Source organism: Laetiporus sulphureus, assembly GCF_001632365.1.
Source record: "Laetiporus sulphureus 93-53 unplaced genomic scaffold LAESUscaffold_11, whole genome shotgun sequence".
NCBI classification, from domain to species: domain Eukaryota; kingdom Fungi; phylum Basidiomycota; class Agaricomycetes; order Polyporales; family Laetiporaceae; genus Laetiporus; species Laetiporus sulphureus.
Window position 1 is genome coordinate 85854 of NW_024468520.1, and position 24666 is coordinate 110519.

The 24666-nt window shown below is 53.5% G+C and overlaps 10 protein-coding genes across 10 annotated transcripts; 5 read left to right on the forward strand and 5 right to left on the reverse strand.

Moving 5' to 3' along the window:
• Window positions 1-41: 41 nt before the first annotated feature.
• Window positions 42-2898, forward strand: LAESUDRAFT_723803 (amino acid transporter). Its single transcript, XM_040908481.1, has 8 exons — window positions 42-794; window positions 852-1157; window positions 1208-1216; window positions 1276-1512; window positions 1563-2062; window positions 2120-2206; window positions 2258-2348; window positions 2406-2898. The coding sequence occupies exons 1-8, from the start codon at window positions 536-538 to the stop codon at window positions 2654-2656; spliced, it is 1740 nt and encodes a 579-aa protein (XP_040766053.1). The 5' UTR covers window positions 42-535; the 3' UTR covers window positions 2657-2898.
• LAESUDRAFT_649404 (phosphomevalonate kinase) lies at window positions 2894-4828 on the reverse strand (the record flags this gene model as incomplete). Its single annotated transcript, XM_040904176.1, has 8 exons — window positions 2894-3108; window positions 3170-3296; window positions 3352-3432; window positions 3488-3627; window positions 3687-3864; window positions 3933-4295; window positions 4353-4518; window positions 4569-4828. 8 exons carry the CDS (start codon window positions 4826-4828, stop codon window positions 2894-2896), a joined length of 1530 nt encoding a protein of 509 aa, XP_040766054.1.
• A 426-nt stretch (window positions 4829-5254) lies between these two features.
• LAESUDRAFT_649110 (ferrochelatase) lies at window positions 5255-6490 on the reverse strand (the record flags this gene model as incomplete). The annotated part of the gene is made up of 4 exons (XM_040904151.1): window positions 5255-5461; window positions 5528-5896; window positions 5951-6409; window positions 6464-6490. The coding sequence occupies 4 exons, from the start codon at window positions 6488-6490 to the stop codon at window positions 5255-5257; spliced, it is 1062 nt and encodes a 353-aa protein (XP_040766055.1).
• Window positions 6491-6812: 322 nt separating this feature from the next.
• Window positions 6813-8594, reverse strand: LAESUDRAFT_811416 (uncharacterized protein). Its single transcript, XM_040914310.1, has 2 exons — window positions 7493-8594; window positions 6813-7426 (listed from the first exon to the last, which is right to left on the reverse strand). Exons 1-2 carry the CDS (start codon window positions 8349-8351, stop codon window positions 7176-7178), a joined length of 1110 nt encoding a protein of 369 aa, XP_040766056.1. The 5' UTR covers window positions 8352-8594; the 3' UTR covers window positions 6813-7175.
• Window positions 8595-9451: 857 nt separating this feature from the next.
• On the forward strand, window positions 9452-10729 carry LAESUDRAFT_676296 (polysaccharide lyase family 14 protein; the record flags this gene model as incomplete). The annotated part of the gene is made up of 6 exons (XM_040905620.1): window positions 9452-10076; window positions 10136-10250; window positions 10305-10376; window positions 10434-10517; window positions 10575-10588; window positions 10638-10729. Coding segments are annotated over exons 1-6 (954 nt in total), but the record flags the coding sequence as incomplete, so codon positions are not given.
• A 358-nt stretch (window positions 10730-11087) lies between these two features.
• LAESUDRAFT_735917 (insert subdomain of RNA polymerase alpha subunit) lies at window positions 11088-12696 on the forward strand (the record flags this gene model as incomplete). The annotated part of the gene is made up of 7 exons (XM_040910642.1): window positions 11088-11173; window positions 11238-11287; window positions 11343-11464; window positions 11525-11732; window positions 11786-11865; window positions 11917-12171; window positions 12232-12696. The coding sequence occupies 7 exons, from the start codon at window positions 11088-11090 to the stop codon at window positions 12694-12696; spliced, it is 1266 nt and encodes a 421-aa protein (XP_040766058.1).
• A 244-nt stretch (window positions 12697-12940) lies between these two features.
• LAESUDRAFT_61526 (uncharacterized protein) lies at window positions 12941-15288 on the reverse strand. The gene is made up of 6 exons (XM_040903204.1): window positions 14745-15288; window positions 14500-14687; window positions 14287-14448; window positions 14023-14224; window positions 13257-13970; window positions 12941-13194 (listed from the first exon to the last, which is right to left on the reverse strand). The coding sequence occupies exons 1-6, from the start codon at window positions 15183-15185 to the stop codon at window positions 13078-13080; spliced, it is 1824 nt and encodes a 607-aa protein (XP_040766059.1). The 5' UTR covers window positions 15186-15288; the 3' UTR covers window positions 12941-13077.
• Window positions 15289-15756: 468 nt separating this feature from the next.
• LAESUDRAFT_723808 (P-loop containing nucleoside triphosphate hydrolase protein) lies at window positions 15757-19053 on the reverse strand. The gene is made up of 19 exons (XM_040908482.1): window positions 19033-19053; window positions 18516-18815; window positions 18208-18450; window positions 17995-18151; window positions 17851-17945; window positions 17655-17790; window positions 17426-17598; window positions 17292-17368; window positions 17168-17236; window positions 17068-17119; window positions 16939-17013; window positions 16862-16881; window positions 16647-16784; window positions 16472-16590; window positions 16378-16414; window positions 16292-16322; window positions 16215-16232; window positions 15995-16147; window positions 15757-15934 (listed from the first exon to the last, which is right to left on the reverse strand). Exons 2-19 carry the CDS (start codon window positions 18753-18755, stop codon window positions 15905-15907), a joined length of 1863 nt encoding a protein of 620 aa, XP_040766060.1. The 5' UTR covers window positions 18756-18815; window positions 19033-19053; the 3' UTR covers window positions 15757-15904.
• A 162-nt stretch (window positions 19054-19215) lies between these two features.
• Window positions 19216-21324, forward strand: LAESUDRAFT_757564 (uncharacterized protein; the record flags this gene model as incomplete). The annotated part of the gene is made up of 4 exons (XM_040912329.1): window positions 19216-19550; window positions 19601-20190; window positions 20241-20519; window positions 20588-21324. The coding sequence occupies 4 exons, from the start codon at window positions 19216-19218 to the stop codon at window positions 21322-21324; spliced, it is 1941 nt and encodes a 646-aa protein (XP_040766061.1).
• Window positions 21325-22609: 1285 nt separating this feature from the next.
• On the forward strand, window positions 22610-24362 carry LAESUDRAFT_757565 (glycoside hydrolase family 18 protein; the record flags this gene model as incomplete). Its single annotated transcript, XM_040912330.1, has 6 exons — window positions 22610-22917; window positions 22973-22984; window positions 23038-23091; window positions 23153-23588; window positions 23642-23738; window positions 23791-24362. The coding sequence occupies 6 exons, from the start codon at window positions 22610-22612 to the stop codon at window positions 24360-24362; spliced, it is 1479 nt and encodes a 492-aa protein (XP_040766062.1).
• Between the last annotated feature and the right edge of the window lie 304 nt (window positions 24363-24666).

Here is a 24666-nt window from a genome sequence, read left to right on the forward strand (position 1 = left end):
CTCGAAAATGAGATGCATGAGAGGAGTTAGCAGTAGCAAAATAAAGTATATTTTTGATGCCGGCTCGCGTGGCGATTGAGTACGCCGCCACAGCGACAGCCACGCGCAACGTCCAACAGCATGCAATGCAGCATCTAATCTTGTCGCGCCCACTGTCCTTGATCAGAGAATAAGCTGTTCTCAACTCGTCAAATATTGTTTGTAGCCGCTCGCTCTTGCTTGAGGAAGTACTACGATCGTTTCATCGCATCTACGTGGATGCATCGAGCGCTCTCGTTGTACTCTTAACTCTTGACGGGAACCTACCGACTCGTTCTACGTTTACTTGTGTCCTTCCACTGTCTGGGGCTTTCTATATTTTGAGGCTTTGGAATTGTGCGGCATCGCTGTGTGAGACAGCCTCACCTCCGAAAGCACAGCAAGTTTTCCCCTGTGCGCTGCTTCCAGGTCCTCCACACTCCGCCTACCGCAGCTCACCGCAGCTCTCGCTATATCTTGCATTTTTTGACGTCGACCTACTCCATGATCCACGGCAATGCTTGGTAGAGCCAAACAGCGTGATCGCGACCAGGATGGCTCTGCTTCGCAGCCATTGCTCAGTCGCTCTGAGGACATATCGCCGCGTCACTCAGACGAAGTGCTATTCTCGGTAGAGGATGAGGACGATTTAGACGAATCCTCTGCCCTCAGCATCCCGGACTCTCCAGAGAGCAGGCCTGGACACGTCCGCTTCCAGGAGGACGTCCAGGTGATTGGCCCACCACTCAGGTCGACATTTGAGAGTCGCGAAGCCGGTGCGTGAGTCGGTTCACTTTATGTCAAGATGCAAAGAAAGACCTGAACTGTCTCAGAATTTGAACTAGATACCGACGACCTTGACAATGAGACTGTCGCACAGCTTGAGTCAACCCCGCAATCGAGGTCTTCGCGTTCAAGACGGCTGCGCGATCAGTCTACGCCGTTGCTAGTAGGCTTGCTCGACTCGGCCTCGGCGCGGAGAAGTAGCGATGGTGCGTTACAGCTGCAACGAAGAGATGGAAGTGCAGAGGAGGAGGACGAAGAGGACGTTGACTTGGAGGCTCTGGCGGCGAAGCGGCTTGAGGGCGGTGGGATGCTTGACTCTGTCGCAAATATGGCCAACTCCATCCTAGGCGCAGGTAATTCAATGCCATTGACATTGGTCTGATTCTGAACGTATTATTTCCAGGCATTATTGGTATATCTCATTTAGCAACATTTAACCGAACATGTCACTGAAGCCTGCGTTCCTTTCAGGTCTACCATATGCCATGCGTCAAGCTGGGTTTGTCTCCGGCATCATCCTGCTCGTAATACTATGTGGGGTGACGGACTGGACAATCCGTCTGATCGTGGTGAACGCGAAGCTAAGCGGACGCAATTCCTACATCGAGATCATGCATCATTGCTTTGGCCCAAGCGGGCGGGCAGCAGTATCATTCTTCCAATTTGCATTCGCGTTCGGCGGTATGTGTGCGTTCGGCATCATCATCGGTGAGTGCCCATCCTCTAAGATCTCGTTACCCACCAAGTAATCCGTGCAGGCGACACCATACCGCACGTCATTCGCTTACTATTCCCCAAGCTCGAGACGATACCCGTGCTCTCTCTCCTAACAAAACGCCAGTTTGTGATCGCACTCTGTACTATATGCATCTCCTATCCCCTCTCACTATACCGCTCGATCGACAAGCTCGCGCGCGCTTCCATCCTCGCTCTCCTCGGCATGCTCATCATCGTTGCATCGGTACTCGCCGAGGGGCCCCGAGTCCCGGCTGAGCTCAAGGGCGACCCTTCCGCCCGGTTCACGGTGATCGAGCCTGGCGTGTTCCGCGCGATCGGCGTGATTAGCTTCGCGTTCGTGTGCCACCACAATTCGCTGCTTATTTATGGAAGCCTGCGGACGCCAACGCTGGACCGCTTCGCGAAGGTGACGCATTTATCGACCGCGCTCTCGCTAGTCGCATGCTGCACGCTTGCTATCTCTGCCTATCTTGTGTTCACCGACAAGACGCAAGGCAACATCTTGAATAACTTTGCGGGGGTAAGCTGTCTATGTTACTGCGTCTTCAAGGACGTCACTGAGCACGTATATCAACAGGACGATACGGTCATCAATGTGGCCCGATTCTGCTTCGGGCTGAACATGTTCACCACTCTTCCGCTGGAGCTCTTCGTATGTAGAGAGGTAAGTGAACAGCCTCAATCAGCATCCTCATTGCTCAAATTGTGAGCGCAGGTCATCGAGCAGTATTTTTTCTCACACGAGCCGTTCAACATGCAACGGCATGTCTTCTTCACTTCAGTCATCCTTTGCTCCTCCATGATCAGTACGTCTTATTTATCTCCAACGCGTTCTTTTTCTGAACCTCGCTTGTCTTTCCCAGTTGCCCTGATTACCTGTGACCTCGGCGTCATGCTCGAAATCACCGGCGGCGCCTCCGCCACCGCGCTCGCCTTCATTTTCCCTGCCGCATGCTACCTGCGCCTCGCTGACCTCGGCCCAGCATGGTACTCCCGTGGGAAGCTGCCTGCCATCGCATGCGTCGTGTTCGGTGTGGTCATCATGGCCATCTCGCTTTTCTCCGCGCTACAAAAGGTCTGGACACCCGAAGGAAATGCGCGAATATGTGCATAACATCAGGTACATACATTATGTCGCTGTGGTGCATCGCATACTAGCATTCGATGATCAGTAACGGTGCGAAAGGGGTGAGCACGGAGGTTCGGAGGGGATTGCATATGTAACCTGATCGGACTAGACTCGTGCATGGACTCCACTGCTTCTGGTAACCCTGGAGGAAATTTGTGGGGGAAATCCTCGTAAAGTTTAGACCTAATAATCGTGCGCTATGATGTCCTTGGCTCTGCCCGGTCACCACGGAGCGTCAATAAGTGCACTTAGCCCCGAGACCTGTGCTGCATCCTCAAGCCGCAAACCTTTCGCGGCACTCTCGGATGCCGAGAGCGGGGACACGTCGAGCGACTTGTAGTTTGCCCATACGCCCTCGACCCTGCTGGAGGGTAGCTCCTGGGGTGGGCAATTGGTCGGGTCGAGAACGAGTAGCCAGATCGCATCATATCCGCCCGCTGCAATGAAAAGCAAAAACAGTCAGCCGCGCAATAAGACGCTAGTGTAATTAACGCGCACCTCCTGGCACTCCACCGCCGATGACGCCTGCACCTGAAACGCATGCATCGAGCAGCTCCGTCTGCTCTTTCGGCTCTATCGGCACGCCTGACAGCTCGCCCATCTCTCGCATTTTTGCGCGGATGTCCTTTCCGTGCATGCCTGTGAGTAACTGGACGATCTATCAGGTACATTGCACACACCTCCGTTAGCTGGTGCGCCTCCGCGAACACATCCATGATCTTTTGATTGGCGTCGGAGACAGTGGGATTGAAAGCGAGCCACTAGAAACGAGATTGTAAATGCATGCACCTCCTCACCATCATCTGGTGCGCGTACCTGCATTGTCTGCAGAGTTGAGAGGTATTTGACCGCTTTCGCGTACGCCTTCGCATCACGCGCCTGCATCCCGGACAACTTGAGCAGGGTCTGGCTCAGCGCACAGTTCAAAATGTTGAGCGAATCCCAGAGCGACTTCGCTGCATGCCACAAGGTGTCAGAATCGCACAACGTTATATGGATCATGCCGAGGACGAACCTTCTGTGCTATTCTCCCTGCGCCATTCCAGAACCTTGCCCACCAGCGAGGGCGTATCGCTCCCCGCGTCTACATCAGCCAACATGAGCCTCGTGAGAGGCGGGAGTTTGAACGGCTCTATGCGGTAGTTCCATGCCTTGTTTGACGGCAACATCACAGGCAGGAGGGGCTGTGATGACTGCGGTGCAGGCAAGTCGCCGGTCAGAATCAGATAGGCACTCGTAGACCGCAGAGCGCGGGACTCACGGCATCATCGCCCATGAGCGGCTGGAGCACCACGGGGTCGAAGCGGGTGTAGAGCTGGCTGCCGAACACCGCGGCGGACACGTCGAAACCACTGCCAATCTTCCCCTGTGCGAGGCAGTGCACATACTGCGCAAGGTTGTGCACGAGTCGGCGCCCGTCAGTTGCGGACTCGACGGCAGTGTCAAAGGAATCCCGCGGGATGACGCCGAGATGGATGAGCAGGCTGGAGACAAGCGAGGTGATGAGCGCCGCGGAGGAGCCAAGACCGGTTTTGTGCACCTCCGGGAGGCGCACGCCGGTGGAGCTGAACGGAGGTAGCTGGGCGAGAGATGCAAGGGTGGAAGGGAGGTTCCTGGACGTTAGCTGATGGAGGTATACGCGTCAGCAGCAGACTCGAGACTTGAGACATGGCCTAGCTACCTGTGCTCTTTGAGAGTAGAAATCATTATCGCCGACAATTGTGATGTCGAGGCCGTAGGAAAGAGCATTCTGCAAAGCACCCGCACCGCGGGCCTCGAGCGCGAGCACAAGCGTGCGTTCAAGAGCAAGGCGCACAAACTTGTTGTTCGTCGACGGAGTCGACGCGCTAGAGAGCGTCAGTCAGGTCTTATGCACACATCTCGAGATGATGCTCACTTGTCGTGCTCGATGCGGACGGCGTTGTGGTCAAAGTGAACGGAGTAGACCCAAGTCGCGTCCACGAACTGGGGCGATCGCACGCGGATCTGAATCGGGCGATTGGCCTGTGCTCGAGCGACGGTGGCGGCCTCGCATCTGACGGCGGTATAGAAACGTGCGCTGGTCGAGACGACGACGCCCGAGTATGCAGGGTCGAGGACTAGGTAGCCTCCTGCGAGAAGGACCTTACCGGGGGCGGATACGACGGTGGTGGCCATGGAGGACGAAAGAGACGAAGCAGGCCTGAAAGCGGAAGGCGAGTGCTGCTCAATTTATTACGTTCGTGTTACGATAAATACGAGGCGCTGCCGAGAGTGACTTAGCGCTGCAGCTGTGGACAAGGCGGCGGAGACAGAACCTCCTTTGGCACAGAAATCGAACGTGCGATGGCGCCGACTGATCTCATTATTATCTCGCGACAACGTCGGACACTGCAGACGCGGACAATCGGACTCTTCCGCCAGTACGTATATTATCCTTCATCGCCTATCCAATCTTCCCTGCGGTACTATTGCAACCGCACCGCCCCCCAGTCCAGCCACCTTCACAGCGAAGACAATGACCACATCGGCACTCCCTCCCTCCCGATCTCCCAAGCGTAAGCATCGAAGCCTCGTCACCGGACGCTGTGCCCACATCTGTCGCTAGCGCCCCCCACGCGCGAACCATGCCTTCTGCTGCCCGCACGTAGCGTTCGTGCACCCGGGGCATCGTAGCCCCATCTGCACGCTCGTGTATCCCGCCCGTCCTACCCCCACGTCCGCCAGGTGTGCAGCAGCGAGGTCTGCCAGCGCCCTGATGAACACCGGTGATTCGTTCAGCGATTCCGCCCGGTGCACCTCGATGCCGTGCTATGTACAGCGCCCATCAGCATCCATCATGCCATGTCAGACTAGCGTCCCGCGACAGCTCCTCACCTCCTGTGCTTCTTTTGTGTACTCCAGATCGAGCTCGTACAGGGTCTCGATGTGGTCACTCGTGAATGCGATCGGCACTAAGACCACCTGCTTATGTCCGAGCCTCGCGAGACCCTCTAGTGCCTTGCCGGTTTGCATCCCTAGCCACGCCGAGGGCCCTACCTGCGACTGCCACACCAGCCGGTAAGGGTGCGAGTGCTTGAGGCGGTCCATCACTGCGGACACGGACGCAGACACCTCCAAGACGTACGGATCCCCGCGGTTTACGACCGACATGGGCAGTGAATGTGCGGAGAACAATAGCACCGTCTCCGATCGCTTGGACTCGGGGAATTTGGCAAGTGCACGCTCGATATTTTGCGCGACAGCCTGCGCACAGCACAATTGAGGATTTCATTCGCGTTGACATTGACACGAACGCACCTCGACAAAACCTGGATGCATTCCCCAGCGATCGATCACGCTCCATTCCACGTCCCCAAACTCGCCTGCCTTGCCCCTCCTATACAGCTCATTCAGACTGCTGCCCGTCGTACTGCAGCTGTACTGCGGGTACTGCGTGAACGCGACCGCGCGCTTGACACCGTCTGCCTTCATCTGCCGCGCCGTCTCCTCCGTGAGCGGTTTCGCGTATCGGAACGCGACGTAGTGCTTGTGCGGTGCGGTCGTGGGGCTCAGCTCGTCGAGGAGTGCGGCCATGCGCTCGCCCTGAATGTTCGTGTAGCGCAGGATGGGAGAGCCCCCGCCGATGTCGGTGTACTGCTGCTCGATCTGCGGTGTGCGTCGCTTGGCGATGATTGGCGCAAGGATGGACTGGAATGGCAGCGGGATGAGGTCAGCGTCCGAGAAGAGGTTTTTGAGGAAGTCGTGTGTCTCGGAGACCTGAGGAATAAGCGTGAAAAGTCATATGTGAGACAAGGCTAGCGGAGAACGTACGGTGGATGGCCCACCCATATTCAGCATGATGACCGCTTCGCGAGATGAAGTTTACCTTTTGCAGCAGCTTAGTATAGCTAGCGTCACATACCTGTAGGGCTGAACGATCTTCAACAACGCGAGAGGTAAAGCACTCGAATGCTCTCGTACCTCTTCCTTGACGGTGGAGTATGGATCAGAGACGCAAGCGAACGCGTGAACGAGCGCGTCGCCGCGCTCGTTCGTCCGATGCGTGCAGCAGCAAACATCATTCAGGCTTTTTGCTGCCTCGGAGAGGTGAAGGATGCCAGTAAAAATACAGTGAGAAACGGAAGGGAAAGAGCTCGGGGTGCTTATGCATTAGTGGTAAGCCGCGTTGGACGCGTCACGTTGAATCAAGCAGACCCTATTGGTTCGCACATGACGGTTACAATCCTCTATATACAGAGTCGTACGTAGCTATACGTCGTACATCACATACACACAGTGAGCTAAACATCAGGTCAAACTCAAGCACGATGCAGTCCGGTGAATGAGTCCGGAGTGCAGGAAGTAGTATACAAGTCCAAGATAAGATCAGTGAATGCTGTCAATGACTTATGTCCAGAATGCAAGAAACTCGAAACGGAAGATGCTCGTCAATCAAGCGCCATGAGTTGTCACCGCACATGAAACCAACAATATATGTCCTCAAAATCACCAACCATTGTCCCGCCTGACGACCAGAGAACGCTCATCCGGGCTCGAGACCACGTTTGAACAGCAGTGAATAGGCCATTGCATGCAACTCCCTCACGTTTTCATTGACGTGGAGCATGATCGGCCGGCCAGCCCGCATCAGCAGCTTCCCTCTCTCTGGCTTTTCGTAATAGCGATCGTAGTTAGGGATAGCGCATTCGAACGGTACAACGACCTTCACGACGCGCATCAATAGGCCACGGTTGCCCTTGTAGAAGGACCGCTCGAATTTGAGCACCGCCGAGCCTGAGAACATATGTCAGCAAAACACGAAACAGCGAGAGATAATGGACAGCGCGCAAGTTGACTTACCAGAGTATGTGGCGAGATCCCGATATTCTAGCCGGTTGTCGCGGAGCGCAGAATGGATTCTGCAAGGGAGGATGACATCGCCGTCATCGACATATATGGGGTTGTAAGGACTTTCGAAGTCCACAAAGAATGACTCTTTGGTCGTGTGGATGACCTGGAGGTTCATACGTGTCCCGTTACCATACTTCATACCCGCAATCTTTTTCAACAACGTGTCCGAGATGAGATTGTCTCGTCGCAGCATGTGCTGTAGCATCATGTAGGGCTTGTCCTGGACAATCTTGAGCAGCGGAATCCGCCACTCCATGCCGTTAGGAAACCTGAGGTCTGAGCCGTAGTCGAACGCTCGCACTTCGGGACTTGGAATGCGACGGAAGCGTACTTCGTGTCTAAGCGGCGGAAGATGCGGGGGGCACCAAAAGTATAAAAACCCATGGCAATGATTCGGAAAGGAGAGGTTCTGGCCCACTGTGTCCGGATCTGCTGTATAGCGCACTGTGACATGAGTGGGGGAATTGCTATGCTCGATCTCTACGAGGCGTTTCTCCGTCGCTGGTCGCCAAACCCGCTTGCCAAGACGCGTTTTAAAAGCTACAAGCGAGGCGCGATCATGGATCCTCGTTGTTGCGCCAGTCAGATGCAGTAAATCATTTCTATCGAGGCGATTTCGGTCCAGGGAATGTATAACATGCGAGTAGCCCGTCGCGGAGTATAGGTGTGCGGCCTTGGCCAAGGTCGAAAGCACTCTGTGCTCTGAACTGTTCGGGCCTTGCATGGCATGAGCTGGCGTCCAGGGCTTGCGCGTGCGAGAAGCCATGGGCGATGTGGGTCGAATGAGCAGCGCGACAGATGGTACCATATCAGCGATCGTTCATTGGAGTGCTATGGTGGTTCTAAGTTGGATCAGTGGCCCTCGACCGAGCGTAGGTTCAAGCAACGAAGTCACGAAGGCGGTGAAGATCGTGTCTTTTATTATATCGCCCGCTCCCCATCATGATCATGATGGCAGATAGAGTTCAAAGGATGACAATCGTTGATATCGGACGTCTCCGTATAGCCTATTGCTGAGCGTCGAAATTTATAACAATAAGGCTCTTCAAGGCAATTCGCGCCCCCAAGCTCGGTGTCAGACTCCTAAATACGATGTGCCTACATGTGCATCACATCGTGCGATCTTCCCTGCAGTTCGACTGAGGCTCAATGCCAATCAAAGAGAGAGTACTCACCATATGTGGGTGTACTTGTGGCCAAAGCAAAGCGGCTCGTAGTCCGCCCGTGGACCGGAACTGGCCGATGCGTATAGTACACTGTTGCAAGCCTCTTTGACACTCTGCGCGTATTACTGTTGTCTATTAAAGAACGCACGCAAGAATGGATGAGAAGTTGTTTCGTCATCCACCGTCAACAGACTCACTGGCACGAAGGGCAGCAACGATTCAAAGGGAGCCTCCGCTTCCTTATTCTTCCTGAACGTGCTCAGACCCCACCACTTCCGGACGACATCATCGAGCATCTCGACGGAGGAGCGTGGCATCCGTTCGCTTCGCAGTCGCGCTCTGATGAACCGCACCTGGCCACGTCGCGGTCGAGAGCAGAATCCCCTCTATCCGAGGTATTCCTCACGACGTCCTCGTGCAGTATCGTTCTACAGGTATCAATTCCAATCAAATTATTCGCCTTATAAATTGGATTCATATCTTCGAGCGAGCGAGAATACCAAAGGACAGACTTTTGCGACGAAGTAGAGGCGACTACATATAGAAGAAGAAATCATTTGTAGCCCTGGAGTCCTGTTTGGCCCGGCAGGTCTGAGCTCGCTGGGTGGGACTCAATGGCGGCTGGCTGTGGCCATTTCAATCTGGCGATCAGCCAGTCAAAATTCTGACGTGCAGATGTCCAGTACCGTCGGGCTTCCCGACGACTGAATGCTGCGAATACGGTTGGATGCTACTTGCTCTTGCTACCTCTGTCAACTTACTGCCACAAGGCTCTCTTCGGACTACGACAATGCTTATGACTGCGCTCGTGTCCTGTCTGCTCCTCTTGGGTGCCAGGGCTGCCAGCAGCGCGACCTCTGCTGATCCATCCTCCATCGCATCAAAGTACTCGCTTACAACCAGCACATCTCTGCCATTTCCGTCTGCGACGCTCGCCTCCTCAGCTGCTCAGTCTTTTATTGCGTCGTCTTGGTCTCTGAGCAAAGGCCACGTCCAAGACGGCGGCTCTGACCTCGCCTTTGTCGCGGACCCCTTCGCGAACTCATCTGGATCTACTTCGCCCGCGTCTGCCTCCAACGCATCGGTCCTGCAGGTCACATACCCCTCTGGCAGCTACTCTCATGACACTGGGGGCGCACAGTTCTATACGCTCTGGAACTCCTCCAACGCATCCACCACCTACTTCCACTCCGTGCTGCTCACCTATGAGGTCGCCTTTGGCTCCGAATTTGACTGGGTCAAGGGCGGCAAGCTTCCCGGGCTTCGCGGCGGACCAGACGTGTACGGCTGCTCCGGCGGCAAGCCCACGAATGGCTCGGATTGTTTCAGCGCGCGTGCCATGTGGCGCACGGACGGCGAGGGCGAAGGTGCGCGCTGATATTGACGTATTCATGGCTCATCTGGAGCGCATATCGTCTCTTGGCAGTGTATGCGTATTTTCTTGAGTCAAAGGATCTCTGTGCCGATTCTAATTTCCTCTGCAATTCTGATGGATACGGCACGAGCGTCGACCGTGGGTCCTTTGGTTTTGCTGTTGGACAGTAAGCCTGTCTCCTTTGATATTCTCGGTATGCGCTAAACATCTTGTGTCCAAGGTGGAACCGTATCAGCCTTCTCGTTCGATTAAACGACCCACCGGAGAAGGCGAATGGACAGGTCGCACTATAGTAAGTTTCCCGTTTTAATTTTGTCTCTGGAAGTGCGAAATTCCCTTGCAACTCCAGTTACAATGACGTAGAGGCACTCAACGAAGAAAACTTGCAATACCGCAACAGCACGGACATCAACATCGGCGGTCTCTTCTTCTCGTGAGCCCATCCCGTTGTTCTCTTCGAACCTGTTTCAATTTGCTACAATCCCTGCAGAACGTTCTTCGGAGGTAAGTGAATCAAGGGATATTTGTTTAGCGACGACTCACATGATTGCAGGCAACGACTCTGCATGGGCTACGCCACGAACGGTACATACCTATTTCCGAAATTTCGAAATGTGGGGCAGCGAGAAAGCGTCTGTCCTCACAGCCACCTCTGGTTCCTCGGTGTTGAGACCCATACCTGTCATGTTGACACTGTTTGTCACCTTGGGGGTTTCGTATGCCACTTCTTGATGACATGCATCATAAACATGCCACACTAGCATTTGATTGGATAATAATAGTTGTTGAGAGCATGTTGAGAGCAGATAAAGATTGGATTGACGAGACTCAAATATTAATATTTGGGGTGGTTGCACTCCGCGAACGAGTTGATCTGAGTTTAGAATCGGCATCTCTGTTACGTAAGACCGCCTAAGCCGCGTTCAATGGGCGCTAATGACGCCCGCGCGGCCATAGCATTCGGGCCACACCATCCTCTCTCGCAATTCTCCATTCTCCTGCCATGTCTCAAGATCTCGAGCCCATCGTGCGCATTCGCGAGCTGAAGAGGGACCGTGTCAATTTTGTTCTCGAGAATGTTGACCTTGCGTGCGCATAACTTTGCTTTCTTCCTGCGTGGAGTCCTGCATTGCTTACCGTTCGTATTGGTTAGATTCGCCAACTCCTTTCGCCGTGTCATGATGGCAGACATTCCGACAGTCGGTGAGCATAGCTCAGCAGCATATGCTGTCGCATGTCCTTGACACGCTCTCGATAGCCATTGACATTGTCGAGGTCGAGACAAACACCTCCGTGCTGCCGGACGAGTTCATCGCACACCGACTCGGCATGGTCCCACTTAACAGCCATAATTGCGACGAGGGCATGCGATATACACGAGTACGTATCTGTACGGTCTCGTCCTGTCCTGCATGGGTCTCACTATAATGCTACTTCCAGGATTGCACATGTCTTGGATGGTGTCAGTTCTGCGCGGTTGAGCTCTCTCTCGACGTCGCATGCAATGAGTCGGTCACCATGGACGTCACGAGTGCACATCTTGATCTTATAGGGCCACGGCCAGGTGGACAAAATTGGAACGATGAGGCGGATGGAGGAGACGAGCTTGGGAAGCGGGATGCGAATTTCGGGCTGCCAGTTGGCAAAGGCGCGTATAGTGACACGTCAATCGTGTAATATTAATTGAGGGAGGACCCTCAGATGACCCTACTGCGCCTCCCATTCTCATTTGCAAACTTCGCAAGGGACAAGCGATCAAGTTGCGTTGTATAGCCAAGAAGGTACGTTGTGACTACCTTTGCGTATCGCAGAATTACGCATATATTCTGCAGGGCATCGCAAAAGAGCACGCAAAATGGTCGCCCTGCTCTGCAGTGGCATTCGAGTACGATCCTCACAACAAGCTCCGGCACACCACCTACTGGTACGAGACAAATGCACGCGCGGAGTGGCCCTTGAGCGAGAACGCAAAGGAGGAGGAGGAGCCGCGGGACGACGAGCCGTATGACTATAACGCGAAGGCGAATCGCTTCTACCTTGATGTCGAGACGGATGGGAGCTTGGGCCCACAAGAAGTGGTTATGAAGGTACGCTATCTTCATCGCAATTCCTGCTCAGATCTTCATCCCTGTGCAACTCGTACGTAGGGTCTGCAAGAACTGCAAACAAAACTCGCCAACCTGATTCTCGGCCTCAAGCCCGAACCAGAGATCGACGCCCTCCAAGGTGGGGGACTCTCCGTCAACCAACAAGGACCCAACGGAGCCGGCGGCCTAGGTGCCATCCCGCCCGCCCAAACACACTCGGCCGCAGCAGGCTGGTCACAAAGCGGCGGGTGGGGTGGTAGCCCTGCTGCGCCAGGCGGAGCGTCAGCATGGGGCGGTGCCGCTTCGCCTCGAGCTGCTGGATGGGGGGCAACACCCGCGCAGAGCTGGAGTAGTCCGGCGGGTGGCAGTGGGGGTGCGAGTGGGGGTGGGGCCACGGGGTGGGGAGGCAGTCCGGCTGCTGGAGGAGGTGCCGGCGCATGGGGTGCCGGGAGTGGGAGCGGGAGCGGGCCTGCGTCTGGGTGGGGCAGTCCGTCGCCGGCGCAGATGAATGGATGGAACACGTAGATGTGGTGAAGAGCTGTTCATGCCATATGCTGTCCGTTCCTGCTGCGTGTAGTGTCGCATTGCTTTATTGGAATGTTTGGTGGGAGCTAGATTTCTATGCGATCTGACAACGTAAGGCGATTTCGGCCTGAAAGTAGTACTACATAAATTAAGCGATGTCCAGTAAGTCCAATCAACACGAGCGATGGTGAACACATAGGATAAGCTGATGGTACAGACTACATGAATCCAGATTTGCGCAATCAGAGTGATTATTATCGACAACAAGGGGAGCAACGACCGAGGCATAAAGAAACGGAATGCACGACACCGAATAAAATAGACGAACGACATGGCCAGCAAGAGGAGGTAAACCGAGATGACAGAACATGCTGCGTGTTATCATGTCCGCCGAGCACGGTTCTTCTTCTTTCCAGCATCCTTGGGAATCTCAACCGGACGCTGGCAGATGGGACATCGTCCGGAGACGTCGGTCAGCCAGGGGTCCACACAGGTTTGCTATTCAACGATAGCACAAAGTGAGCACGATCTGTAAGAGGGGTGCCAATGGGAAAACTCACATGGAAAACGTGTCCGCAACCCAGCAGTCGCAACGGCTGTGGTCCTTCGCCTGCATCATCCAGCTTGAGATGATCCCTCTCTTCCTGAGACACACGCTCAACTTGCACCTCCTGCCAGGCGTCCCCTCCCAGGAATCCTCCTGGGATCGCGCCCTCAGCCAGAATATCCGACTCACTTACAGCAGCGCTACGAGGCGCTGGGACCGCGACCGCGACCGCTTCCGCCACGTTCCTCTCCTCGCCCTCATCGATCCTCCTTGGCTCCTCAAAGTCCATCAAACAGATTGCACATACGGCGCGGTTGCCCTCCAGCCTCACGAATGGGTAATCGCCCGGCTCCCATTTGTCCTCCCAGGCCTGCTTCTCCGAATCTGTGCCGGCACTAGCGTGTTCTCCAGTACTGCCTCCGCCCTTCTCGTCTAGGCTACCTCCCGTGACTCCGCCCTTGCCCTTGCCCTTCCGCTTACGCATAAACGTGAAGCGACGCTTCGGCCTCGTGAAGGCATTGGCGGGTTTAGGAGGGTATGAATGTTTCGATGGTGTGATCGGTGTCGGCTTGCTGGGACCGTCGTCGCTGGATTGGTCTTCTGGTGGAGGCGGGATGTACAGCACGAGAGGGATCTGTTCGACCGCGGACTTGGGCAGCTTATCAACTTGTTGAGAGCTTTGCAGCGGATGTCGACCCAGACATAGTAGCAGAATGCTCCATAGTAACTAGAGACGTGCGTAAGTGATCGTCCCGTTCAGACTGCTGTGAAAAGCTTACGTAGATTACAGGACCGAAGACGAAGACAAGCAGACCCAACAGGAAGATTTCCATGATCATGACGTAGAGAATGCACAAGATACCGAATGTCAGCCACCATAGATGAGGCGAAGAGTACCTGCAAGTATCGATGCTGGTATATTCGAGAATGTGGGCGGTCAGAAACCATGCTAAGGAAAAGAATGTTGCCAGTAAGGTTAACCTTTTGGCGCGAGAGAAATACGATCAGATGAGGTCCCCTCCGATACTTTGACAGCGACATACCGGGAATATAACAGTGTGCGTCTGAAGTTAGCAGGAGGATCAGGATCGAAAGTGGCCGGACTGTTGCCATTGCTTGTATTTGGCCTCAAAGCTGCTGCTGCTGCAGGACGAGCATGCGAAGAAGACATTTCTCGATCTTCATCTCTTTCCCTCTGCGCCTGACTAGCATACGTATCAACTAGGACCGACATAATTACGGCATGAGTCACGTACAGCAACCTAGCAGCCTGTTCTTTTCTCCAAGACCAGACGGACAAGGTACATCCCAGCGCGACTCTTATCAGCCAGATAGCGTTCCATACGCCTAGGGGCCTGTCACATGCTTGCCACTCAGTCAGACCAGGCTTCGTGGGGCTCTCAGTGTGGGCGGAGTACGCCAGCAGGGTGATAATGATCACGAACTAGTGTCATGAACGACATCGGCACTATGTCAAGTGTCAAGCAGACATACGACATACCTGAGCTATAGTAAAGTAGATGTTCCAAACGAGTGACATTAGCTCCCTCCGCTCCTTCGCATGTGGCCCAGAGAATCCTATAAGCTCCATTAATCTGTCCGGGAGAGAACGATATCTGTCCTCTGGTCTTCTGTCCTCGTCTGGTCTGCGTACCGAAGGCGGACGAGACGGTGGACGAGATGCCGGGACCTGCACTCGTGTATGACCGCTCTCGGATTCCTCTGTGGATGATGGCGAAGTCGTTGGGTCGAGTCGTGGAAGGGTCTGATCAGGGCCCATAGCTCGCAACAGTCGGGAAACCTGGCCCTCCGAACGGGTCGAGCCATCAGACGCACGGCTTGGTCGTGAAGCCGCAGGATTGCTTGGAAGATCACCAGTAGACTGTACCCTTCGTAAAACATGTTCATCAGAGTCAGGTGTTGCTGTAGCCATCATGGACATTCGATGGTGACCGCGCAATCAAGTGTCTTCTCTGGAGAAACTACACGAGTTATGGTCGCTCCGGGAATCCTCTTTACAGCGGCAGAGAGTAGGAGAGAGGTATCTGAATCAGATTGATGCAGATGAGATGGCCGTCGAGGCGATGTCAGACTCGGCAGTAGAAGGCGCGCAGACGCAATCTCGTGTACAATCTCGAACAGAAATTTATGCCTTTAGGCCGGCGGCCATTAAGAGAGTCCGTCAGGTCTTTGTCATTCACGAAGAGCAGAGGGTTAACCACAGTCCGTTGTGGTCGAAGATCGTCAAGGAGTGGGGGAATATTGAGATCACACGGAGTGCGGAGCAGGATTTCCAGAGTTACAGTATCCGAGCACGTGGCCTACTACGTACGGTGGCCACCACCTTCTCCATCGTCGTCGTGCGCGATGGTCTTGAGATGGTGGTATACTCCAGGGACGATGCAGCAGGCACGAACGGATTCATGCCCTGGCCGGCGAAAAGTAACGGTCGCAGAGGATACTTCCTGGCAGGAAACAGACCGTGAAACAACATGGTGCAACAGCTCATTCCGAAGAACTGTACATTACAAGAGATCATGCTCCTACTGTACATCCGTTGTTAATACAGTGGGCCGCGTCTGATACATACAGGCTCGAGCCTTCGGCCTCCGGTATTGTACATCATGCCATGCCATCGGTGGAGGTAGGGGATTGATGGTATTACAATAATCGCGTTACGACACCGAGACCCTGGAGATGCCATGAGACTCCGCCAGAGTGGCTGTTCGCCGTGAGAATTATGTAACGCACTTTCGTCTTCCCTTCTCTGAACAGCAGCTTCATCCCTTCCTTAATGAACTCAGGGCGCGATATGAACTCGAAGGTGACAGTAGCTCGGTCTCCGGTACGCAGGATACCTTGCGGATGATCCATGTTGACAATGCGCACGGTCTGGCGTACGGCCTACAACGGGGGTGAGAGTAAATGCATCAGTGGCTCAATCGCCGGGAAAGCGTGTTTCATAACGTACGCCGCAATGGAGCATGGCCTGCACCGCGAAAAGATATTCTGAGTTGTGGTTACTAGAGAAACGATGCACACGCTGACCTGGTAGTTCTTCTGCAACGTGGTGTTGTGGCTGGTTGCAACTGACCGTCAGGAATGACAGATGAACGGAAGGCGGTGATGCTTACTATAAGATCAAGACTTGGCCCTCGAACTTTCGCACGGCTGTATGGCAGACATCACATTGGAACGTCGCCGAATGGATTGATGATCGCGACCTACCCTTTGGAACTGCTTCCGTTTTATGAACAAGTATCATTCCTTTGCGCACGGCACCTTTTCGTACACGCTTAAGCGCGAGCGAAACACATTGCCCGGCCTCAGCGCTATTCACCGGAGCACTAATTGCCGTGTGACCTTGTGGCTCAGGAACGCATGCTCGGAAACACTGGCTTACCGTTTTCGTTGAATTGACTTGACAACAGTGCTCTGGAAGTTACCATTGGCGTCAGGGCCTAATAACACGGCATCGCCCGTTTTGATGACCCCGCTGTTCAAGATACCGTCGACAACGGTACCGACATACGGCACGGACCTTCATGCAGAGTGGAGTGTGCCAGATTCAAAGGTCAGACGCGTGATACTGATATATCGCCGCAATCAGTTACGTACCATATCTCAGTGATTGAATACTACACAGCGGCCAAATCTCAGTTCGCGGAACGTAAGGGATAAGAAGGGCGTATTACCTCCAATGGTTGATCGGCAGCGAACTTCTCGCTATCGCTCTCGCTGGCCGGTAGGAGATTAAGGAACATGCGGAGCTGGAATAAGAGTAATTCAGCACGACTGAATGGATTTCAGTCAAGCATACCCACATAGTCAAGTCCCTCCCCTGTTACGTTGGACAGCAGAAATGTCGGACACAATCTATCACAATCGCTCAGACTTTATCCTCCCGTTCGGATATACACATACCGCTCCTTTGCAAACACTTGCGACAGTTCCACAGCAACTTCAGCGGACTTTACGAATACAGGCGTTTTTCTAGTAATGACACGTGTTCGAAATGTCGTAGGAGCATCTGATAGAAATGACCTACCGACAACCCGGGCTTCTCATGATCTTGGTGACTTGCTCGATGGTCTTGGATAGGACATTCGGCGGGGTCATATCGATCTGTCACCATATACACGAATTACAACAGCCAGACGAAGCAGCGACACGCACACGCACCTTCGTGATACAAACGACAACGGGGACGCTCAAGGCTAACGCAATCGCAAGATGCTCCTTCGACATACCTATCAGCCCAGCATTGGCCCCAACAATAAGGATAACACATGAAGGGGCGCCAGACGTCAGGCCATACAGGGTCGTCTTCAGATATCTTTCATGGCCAGCGAGATCTGCAGAAAGGTGACAATCAATTACGTGCGGCTGGACGAACAGCGAAAAAATCCACCAATAAATGAGACAATCTTAGATGCTTGCGCCGAGATCTCCTCCCATCCCATCTTCTCGCGTCGAATGGCGTCGTGGTCATTCAGATGAGCTGTAGACGGTAAAATTGGGGCGCCCGAAGGACCAAATCCCAAAATCTACAGGAAAACACTATTTGGGACCATGAAAGGTTTTGCCGAGCGGTAATGGTCCCTCACCTCCATGCCAACGCTGGATGTCCTTCCGCTCTCAATCTCATGTTTGTGCCTGAACAAGCTGACTCGAGCCCGCCCTCGACCGTCATCAAGTGCTCCTGAATCGCCCATTAGTAGCGTGCTGTTTTATGTACAAGAAGAGCATACCTCGAGTCAGGACACCTAATGTAGTCGACTTGCCGCTATCGACATTCCCCACAACAGCACATCGAACTTCGGGAGTTAATGACACATTCGCAGGGGGTAACCTGAGCAATAATGTTGCTCGAGGCTGATCCGATGTCGTCTCAAAAAGAACCGTGGCCTATGCGATGTTCACGCGTCAGGAAGTCTTGGGTAACTCCAGTCGTAGCCACATACCTTTCCCCCAACTTCTTCAACGATCTTGCTAACCTCTTTCCGCAATGTGGCAAGTTCATCCACTGTACGCGTTGCGCCTCGCCACTGGTCGCTGGTCGCAGATGCTCCGTTCAAGAATAGCTTGCCATGAGGAGGATGAGCTCCTAATCGTAAGAGGTACTCCCCCCTCCGTTGTGTTAAAAGAGAGGCAATTACATCTCGTGCTCGGTCGTGGTCTGCAGGCACGGGCGAGAGCAAGAGCACCTTCGTCCCCCAAAGAGCGTGTTGTGATTAATGCCCGCCATTCTGATTCATTGACCAAAGTTTACCTGTAATTCATCATCTATGTCCGAAAAATCGGGCTGCGAAACTAGAGCTTGTGTCTTGAGCGTGTCGGTAATGCCAGTGCTCTCAGTCGTGCCTGCGGAAGCAGTAGCTAGGAGTTTGACAGTCGGTAACTTCGCGCCAAATTCTTTCGCTCTCTCAGCAGCGAGTTGGTTCCTTTGCCGGGCAACCTCGTGGTGGTGAATCGCGTCGATTTCGTTCTGGAAGTCCCGTAAGCTAGTCATGCTGATGGGGACTCAGAAGTCAAGTCTGGTGTGAAATGAGGGTTTTGGGAATAAATAGACCTGGAGGCGCAATTTAAGTGCTCCACTCGAGTCAATCGAAGTCAGATATTATTGAGATGACCACATCCACTGCATAGCTTCTCGATGACTCGTCGCTGGACAGAATGCTGTGTAACAAGACGCATAGACTGCCAGAGAACTGCATTGGTAACACGGAACACGCGATGCAACGATACCATTGACATGGAATCACAGATATCAGCGAACACAGACTCACCCCAGTGCAGCTCAAAGCGGTTGACGGCGAACTCAAAGCAGCGCAAACACTTGCCGTAAGTGGACGTGCTCTCGATCACGTGCGTTACTGCAGTCGCTGTGGCGTCCACGGGTTCAACCTTCTCTGCCACCGCGTCCAGAGGATCTGTTTATCATCACCATTCTCTAAGGCTCGCCTCTCACTATGTTTGGTGACGAATTAGAGGGGGAATCACCGATACCTCCCTCGATATTTGGCACTGTGCCCGGTCAACTCGACACCTCGCAACCCACGCGTCTACATCGCGTCCCCGGTTCAACATTCTCATTCGCATCTTTCAACTCTTACACCGCTTCATCGCGTGGCGATATTCCAGACCTGAACAAGCTGTCTCTCCATGATGAAACATGTCGTCCTAAGCGCATCGTGATCGAGACTCTTCCGAACGGCCAGAGTACCTGGAGATTCGTACCACGCGCGCGTCTCGGACAGGGCATGGAGGACGAGGGACCTTGGCCGAGAGTCATTAAAATCTGCGGGTAAGTTTATAGAAGCAGTGCCGCGTGCCTTACGATTGATCAGCTCATAGAGAGCTGGTTCACTGTTCGCAAGAACAATGGGAAATCTATAAACTGGATCCAATTTATGATTGTTTCGTGCCATCGCCTCCTGACATGACAGTCATCTCTCGGGTCGAACCGAATGAGCGCGAGATGCCTTCGAGGCTGCCGAATCCATTGGCGGAAGCGACTTCTGCCCCGCCGCCGGCGGATGCCAAACGTCGTTTATCTCTGGATAGCATTCCCTCCGAGGAGCTGCCGCCTCCTAAGAAATCTCGGAAAACACCGCATGATTCTCCGGAAGCCCTTGGAAGCGATCCATCGCATCCTATTACTGTCCCCGGCGATGAAGAGGGTGGGGTAGAAGAGCTAGGTCATGGTAGCTCCACCGCCTTCGACTCGAAGGAGCATGCACAGTCTGGAGGAGGAAAAACGTCTTATCGAAATGGTCACCCGCGCGCAGGCGCTAACAGGGCTCAATCTCGCGGGCAGAGATGGCGTCCGATGAGAGATCAGGCAGCGGAATCAAACGATCAGGATCAGGAGATGATTGACCTCACTGTAGCAGACGAAGACTCCGTACCTCAGGCTGGTTCTACGCAAGCTACCAAGCGGAAACGTATGTATTTGTTGCTCATGGATTGCAAACCCCTCACAGGCGTGTCATAGGTACATCTCACGCTGATCATGTCAATGTATCCGAACTGGCTGCAGACGAAGGACCTGCTGCGGGACGATGCGATAGTCCCGAACCTAAACGCCTTTGCACTCAGTTGAATTCCGGAAGATTCCCGACAATGGGTTCCGGATTTGCTCAGCGGAAAAACGGGAAGAGAAAAACAGGGAAATGGCCCTTTGAAAACCTCAAATCGAACGGGCATCGGTCTCCAGAGAGTGATGCTTCGACCAATATTCCAACAGAGCCTAGCGCGCGCGACCATTCTACCGGTAATATTTCAAATGCATTTAATATTTAAGTTCGATGCCCGTGTGCTAACTTCCGTTTCATTCTCAAGATATGAATGCGGATCGGGATGAGGACTCTCCAATTGAAGACAACTCTGATCAAGAAGCCCAGCACCGTGCCACAATTGAGGAGTCACGCCGGAAGCTCGCCGAGCTTGAGAAGGACAGACCATTGTGGGAAGAGGCCGCCAAAAAGCGCCAAGCTGCGGAGCATGCAGAAGAGCATGCTCGGCGAGCTCGGAAAGAAGCCGAGCGGAGAGCCGCTGAAATGGAGCAGCAATGTCGGAAGCAGGAGGCGGAGAAAGCACAGGCGGAGCAGCGAAAGAAGCCCGCTAGAGAGCGAGCCCACCACGAGGAGGAGAGACGTCAAAAACAGCAGGAACGGCAGAAGCGGTGGGCCTATGGGCCTTGGACTACCTCGCGTGCCATCCAGTGGTACCAGACGCTCTCTGAAGAATTTGACACTGCAAAGTTCTCCGTGGACAAACCTGCCACCTTCGATTTAATCCCATGGCCCGTCTTGCGCTCCCGCGCGTACCTTTCCGTCGAAGATGTTGACTGGGATGCAGTCGAGACATTCTTCCGTACCGCAAGGTCTTATGTGCCGTATCAAGATTACAAGGTGTTCGTGGAAAAGAGTCACAAACGATTCCATCCCGACCGCTGGAGAGCCAGAGGGATTTTGAAGAGCATTGAAGATGAGCAGACGCGGGATTGTTTGGAAGTAATTGCCAACTGTGTCGCACAGGCAATCACACCGCTGTGGAGGGAGATCAAAGGTGGATGACCGTTCGGGGCAGATACATTGTAGGTTCATCTCGTTACAGCATGGTTTTCTCACGGGAATCTTTTGGGACAATCTATTTCTCTTCATCATTTTCCACAATCATATCACTCGCTGTCATTAATGACTGCGCGTGTAACGTTATCGGATTTCCTTAATATCCTGAGACTGCGCTCACAGACTATGCATAGCTTCCGACATGCATCGGAGACAACGCGGCCACAATGACGGTTGACATTGCCTTAGCTGAGCCTTAATTTCGGCGACTCGGCGACACCGACATCGGATATCGATTACATCATGCCGGCAGGTCCGACCACCGACGCAGCCTGCCCAGGTCCAAGGTAAAGGGAGACGGTCTGGCTGGAGTCAGGCTGCGCCGTTGTCGATCGCCCACGCATTGGCACGGAGTGTGCAATGCTCCATTTTGCGAATGAAGATCATTATGCATGTGCCACGTCCATGGCACGATATGAAGGGATGAATGACGGACGGCGGACAGCGCGTCGGTAAAGTCTGCAAAAAGAAGGAAGGGTTGTATGGTCATCACCTATGCAAGCATGTATTCCTCGACGCGATCACGCCGAGGCTGCTCTTACGGTGGATGTATCGTCTCAGAGGTGCGAGGTCCTTGCTCCCCAGTGCGCGGATCACTTGCTCGCAGAGTGCGCGACTGAAACAACAGAGCAGTCTGATCCTGCCCGTTAGTTGTGAGGCTTTGCCCTGCAAACCAGCGGCCCAATTATTACATCACCAACCGTCCCCTAACATCAAGCCAGGCTGTCCTCGATCGCTGTGAGCTCGCTGCTTGGACATGGAAGAATTAATTTGCATGGCCCTCGTTACCGTGGCCAGATGTGGTCCTGGCGTATTGCGTGATTCTACTTGCGCATAAACCAGATGAACACGGATCATACGATCAACATTACTTGGGCGTAAATTTTTCTGTTCCGTTCCCTCGGCGTTGCGAATCAAACTTGATCGGAATATGCGTCCTGTCGTGTGCAGTCCCGCAGCATCGCAGCCAGTTTCCATGCCGCGTCGGTAGCGAGGCGGTAAAGAAATGTTCCTCCTTGAGTGTAAATCGTATGCATACACGTTCTGCTACGAGGACATGCAAGCACTGCTAAGCACTGGCCTTGCAAAAGATCCGAGGACACGCGTATCCAACATTGTTACATTAGAGCCACAGCCCAGGGCGCGTCTTTGCACGTGCTGGGAATCTCCGTCCCACGCCTCCGAATCTGAGACGCCCTTCTCACCAAAGGCAGGCTATATCGATGTAGTTATGCCAGATACCCAGACTTCATATGAACCTGTAGCACGCGACCCTGCCGAACACAGCGCAGCTCATCCTGACCCGAAACCACCACGCCTTGCATATCGCGCACCTATCAGAGTACTCTTATTTGCTGCAACCTTCTGCTTGGTTGCCCTAGCGGTGTACAAGGCGAATCGCTGGTCCGTGGACCTCGCAATTACATCCGAGCATACGTCTGGAACGACGGTGCAGGAGGAAGCAGCGGAGATCACTGGCAAACCCGAACCTGAGAACGACAGCGAGATGCCGAGGCATGGGAAATACAGCGTCGGATAGTGTGTACATCGTTCCTTGAGGCTGTGAACGTGCTCACCTCACGTTCTCCGTAAGCTTTGTCAACTGGTAAACTCTCGATGCTAGATCGGCTCTCAAGTCGCTTACGCCTATCGTCGCAGGGGAATTTATGGGAGGAAGTTCCCTCCTTCACTGATACCAGCGGAGAACTTGACGTAGTGTCCTTTGCTCCGATTCCGTCAGCATATTAATCAATTCAGCTCATTTCCAATCTAGTCATATTCTTTACGCCTTCGCCAATATCAGAGGAGATACCGGAGAAGTCGTACTCTCTGACACATGGTCGGACCAAGAAATCCACTACCCCGGGGATTCATGGAACGATATCGGCCATAACCTATATGGCAATTTCAAGGCCATATACAAACTGAAGCAAGCAAACCGTCACCTCAAGGTGCTCCTTTCTATTGGCGGTTGGACGTACTCTCCCACGTTCCACCCGATAGTCGTGTCACCTGCTCTCCGATCGAAATTCGTAGCATCTGCAATCAGACTGCTCGAAGACAACGGTCTAGATGGCCTTGACATCGATTATGAATATCCGCAGAATGACGCACAAGCACGAGGCTATCTAGACCTCTTACGAGAACTCAGGGCAGGACTGGATGCGCACGCGGCGCGCAAACGAGCCAACTACAAGTTCCTGCTGACGGTATGCCTATCATCATGCATATGGCTGGACTCGGAGCTTTATCTTGCTTCTAGATCGCTGCGCCGTGTGGTCCACAGAATTATCAGAAATTGCACGCGCGCGAGATGGACCAGTACCTTGACTTTTGGAATCTGATGGCCTACGACTTCGGTGAGCATACTTCAAGACGGAAGTTAGTTATCGAATGCTGATATGGGCTCAGCCGGGTCGTGGGACTCAATTGCCAACCATCAAGCAAACCTGTTTGGCGGACAGATCAATGCGTCTCAGTCTGTCCAGTGGTACATGTCTAAAGGCATAGCATCCGACAAATTGATCCTTGGCATTCCCCTATATGGTCGCAGTTTCATGAATACCGACGGGCCTGGCACGTCATTCCAGGGCATCGGACAAGGCAGCTGGGAGCAGGGTGTCTATGACTATCGCGCGTTGCCATTACCGGGATCATACCTATTGAGAGACGAGCGAGCAGTTGCGAGCTGGGGATATAACTATCAGTCGAGGGAGATGGTGAGCTTTGATTCGGAGGAAGTGGGGCACTGGAAAGGCCAGTGGATCGCTCGCTCGGGTCTGGGAGGGAGCATGTTCTGGGAGCTGAGCGGAGACAAGGGGAGTACGAGAGATGGCATGGAGGGCGGTCCGGGCAAAGACCCGCAGCCCGGGAGGAGCTTGGTGGCTGTTGTCAAGGAAGCTATGGGAGAGTTGGATAGGAGTCCGAACTGGTTACACTACGAAGGGAGTCAGTTTGATAACCTGAGGAACGGGACCATATAGTTAAATTGTTCAGTTGGCTATTCTAGTATTCATTGTATCCGGACAATTGTAGGGGCCCTAATTATATACACGACGCTGAAAAACAATCCGGTATGAATCATAATCACCGGGGGCATGAGCGAGCCCATGATTCCGCTGGGAACATTTTGGACACATCACGATAACAGTCACAATGTAACTCTAATGTTACTGATGTAAACATCACGGAATGATTTGAATCATTTCGAGTGAGCACATTGTGGAATAATAGTGATATTATTCAGAAAGACACCAGGATGAGACAACAATTTTGCTCTGGCCAGCA

Coding starts and splice junctions, on each gene's coding strand:
- LAESUDRAFT_723808 (XM_040908482.1), bottom strand. CDS start 18,755: ATGACTAGCTTACGGGACTTCCAGAACGAAATCGACGCGATTCACCAC. Junction 18,451..18,515: donor ACATAGATGATGAATTACAG/GTAAACTTTGGT, acceptor TGGGGGACGAAG/GTGCTCTTGCTCTCGCCCGT. Junction 17,599..17,654: donor TAAGATTGTCTCATTTATTG/GTGGATTTTTTC, acceptor ACCTTTCTGCAG/ATCTCGCTGGCCATGAAAGA.
- LAESUDRAFT_723803 (XM_040908481.1), top strand. CDS start 536: ATGCTTGGTAGAGCCAAACAGCGTGATCGCGACCAGGATGGCTCTGCT. Junction 2,207..2,257: donor AGCTCTTCGTATGTAGAGAG/GTAAGTGAACAG, acceptor TTGTGAGCGCAG/GTCATCGAGCAGTATTTTTT. Junction 2,349..2,405: donor CCTTTGCTCCTCCATGATCA/GTACGTCTTATT, acceptor TGTCTTTCCCAG/TTGCCCTGATTACCTGTGAC.
- LAESUDRAFT_811416 (XM_040914310.1), bottom strand. CDS start 8,351: ATGGTACCATCTGTCGCGCTGCTCATTCGACCCACATCGCCCATGGCT. Junction 7,427..7,492: donor GGATCTCGCCACATACTCTG/GTAAGTCAACTT, acceptor ATATGTTCTCAG/GCTCGGCGGTGCTCAAATTC.
- LAESUDRAFT_61526 (XM_040903204.1), bottom strand. CDS start 15,185: ATGTCCATGATGGCTACAGCAACACCTGACTCTGATGAACATGTTTTA. Junction 14,225..14,286: donor CGCACACTGTTATATTCCCG/GTATGTCGCTGT, acceptor TCGCGCCAAAAG/GTTAACCTTACTGGCAACAT. Junction 13,195..13,256: donor GTTGCGGACACGTTTTCCAT/GTGAGTTTTCCC, acceptor ATCGTTGAATAG/CAAACCTGTGTGGACCCCTG.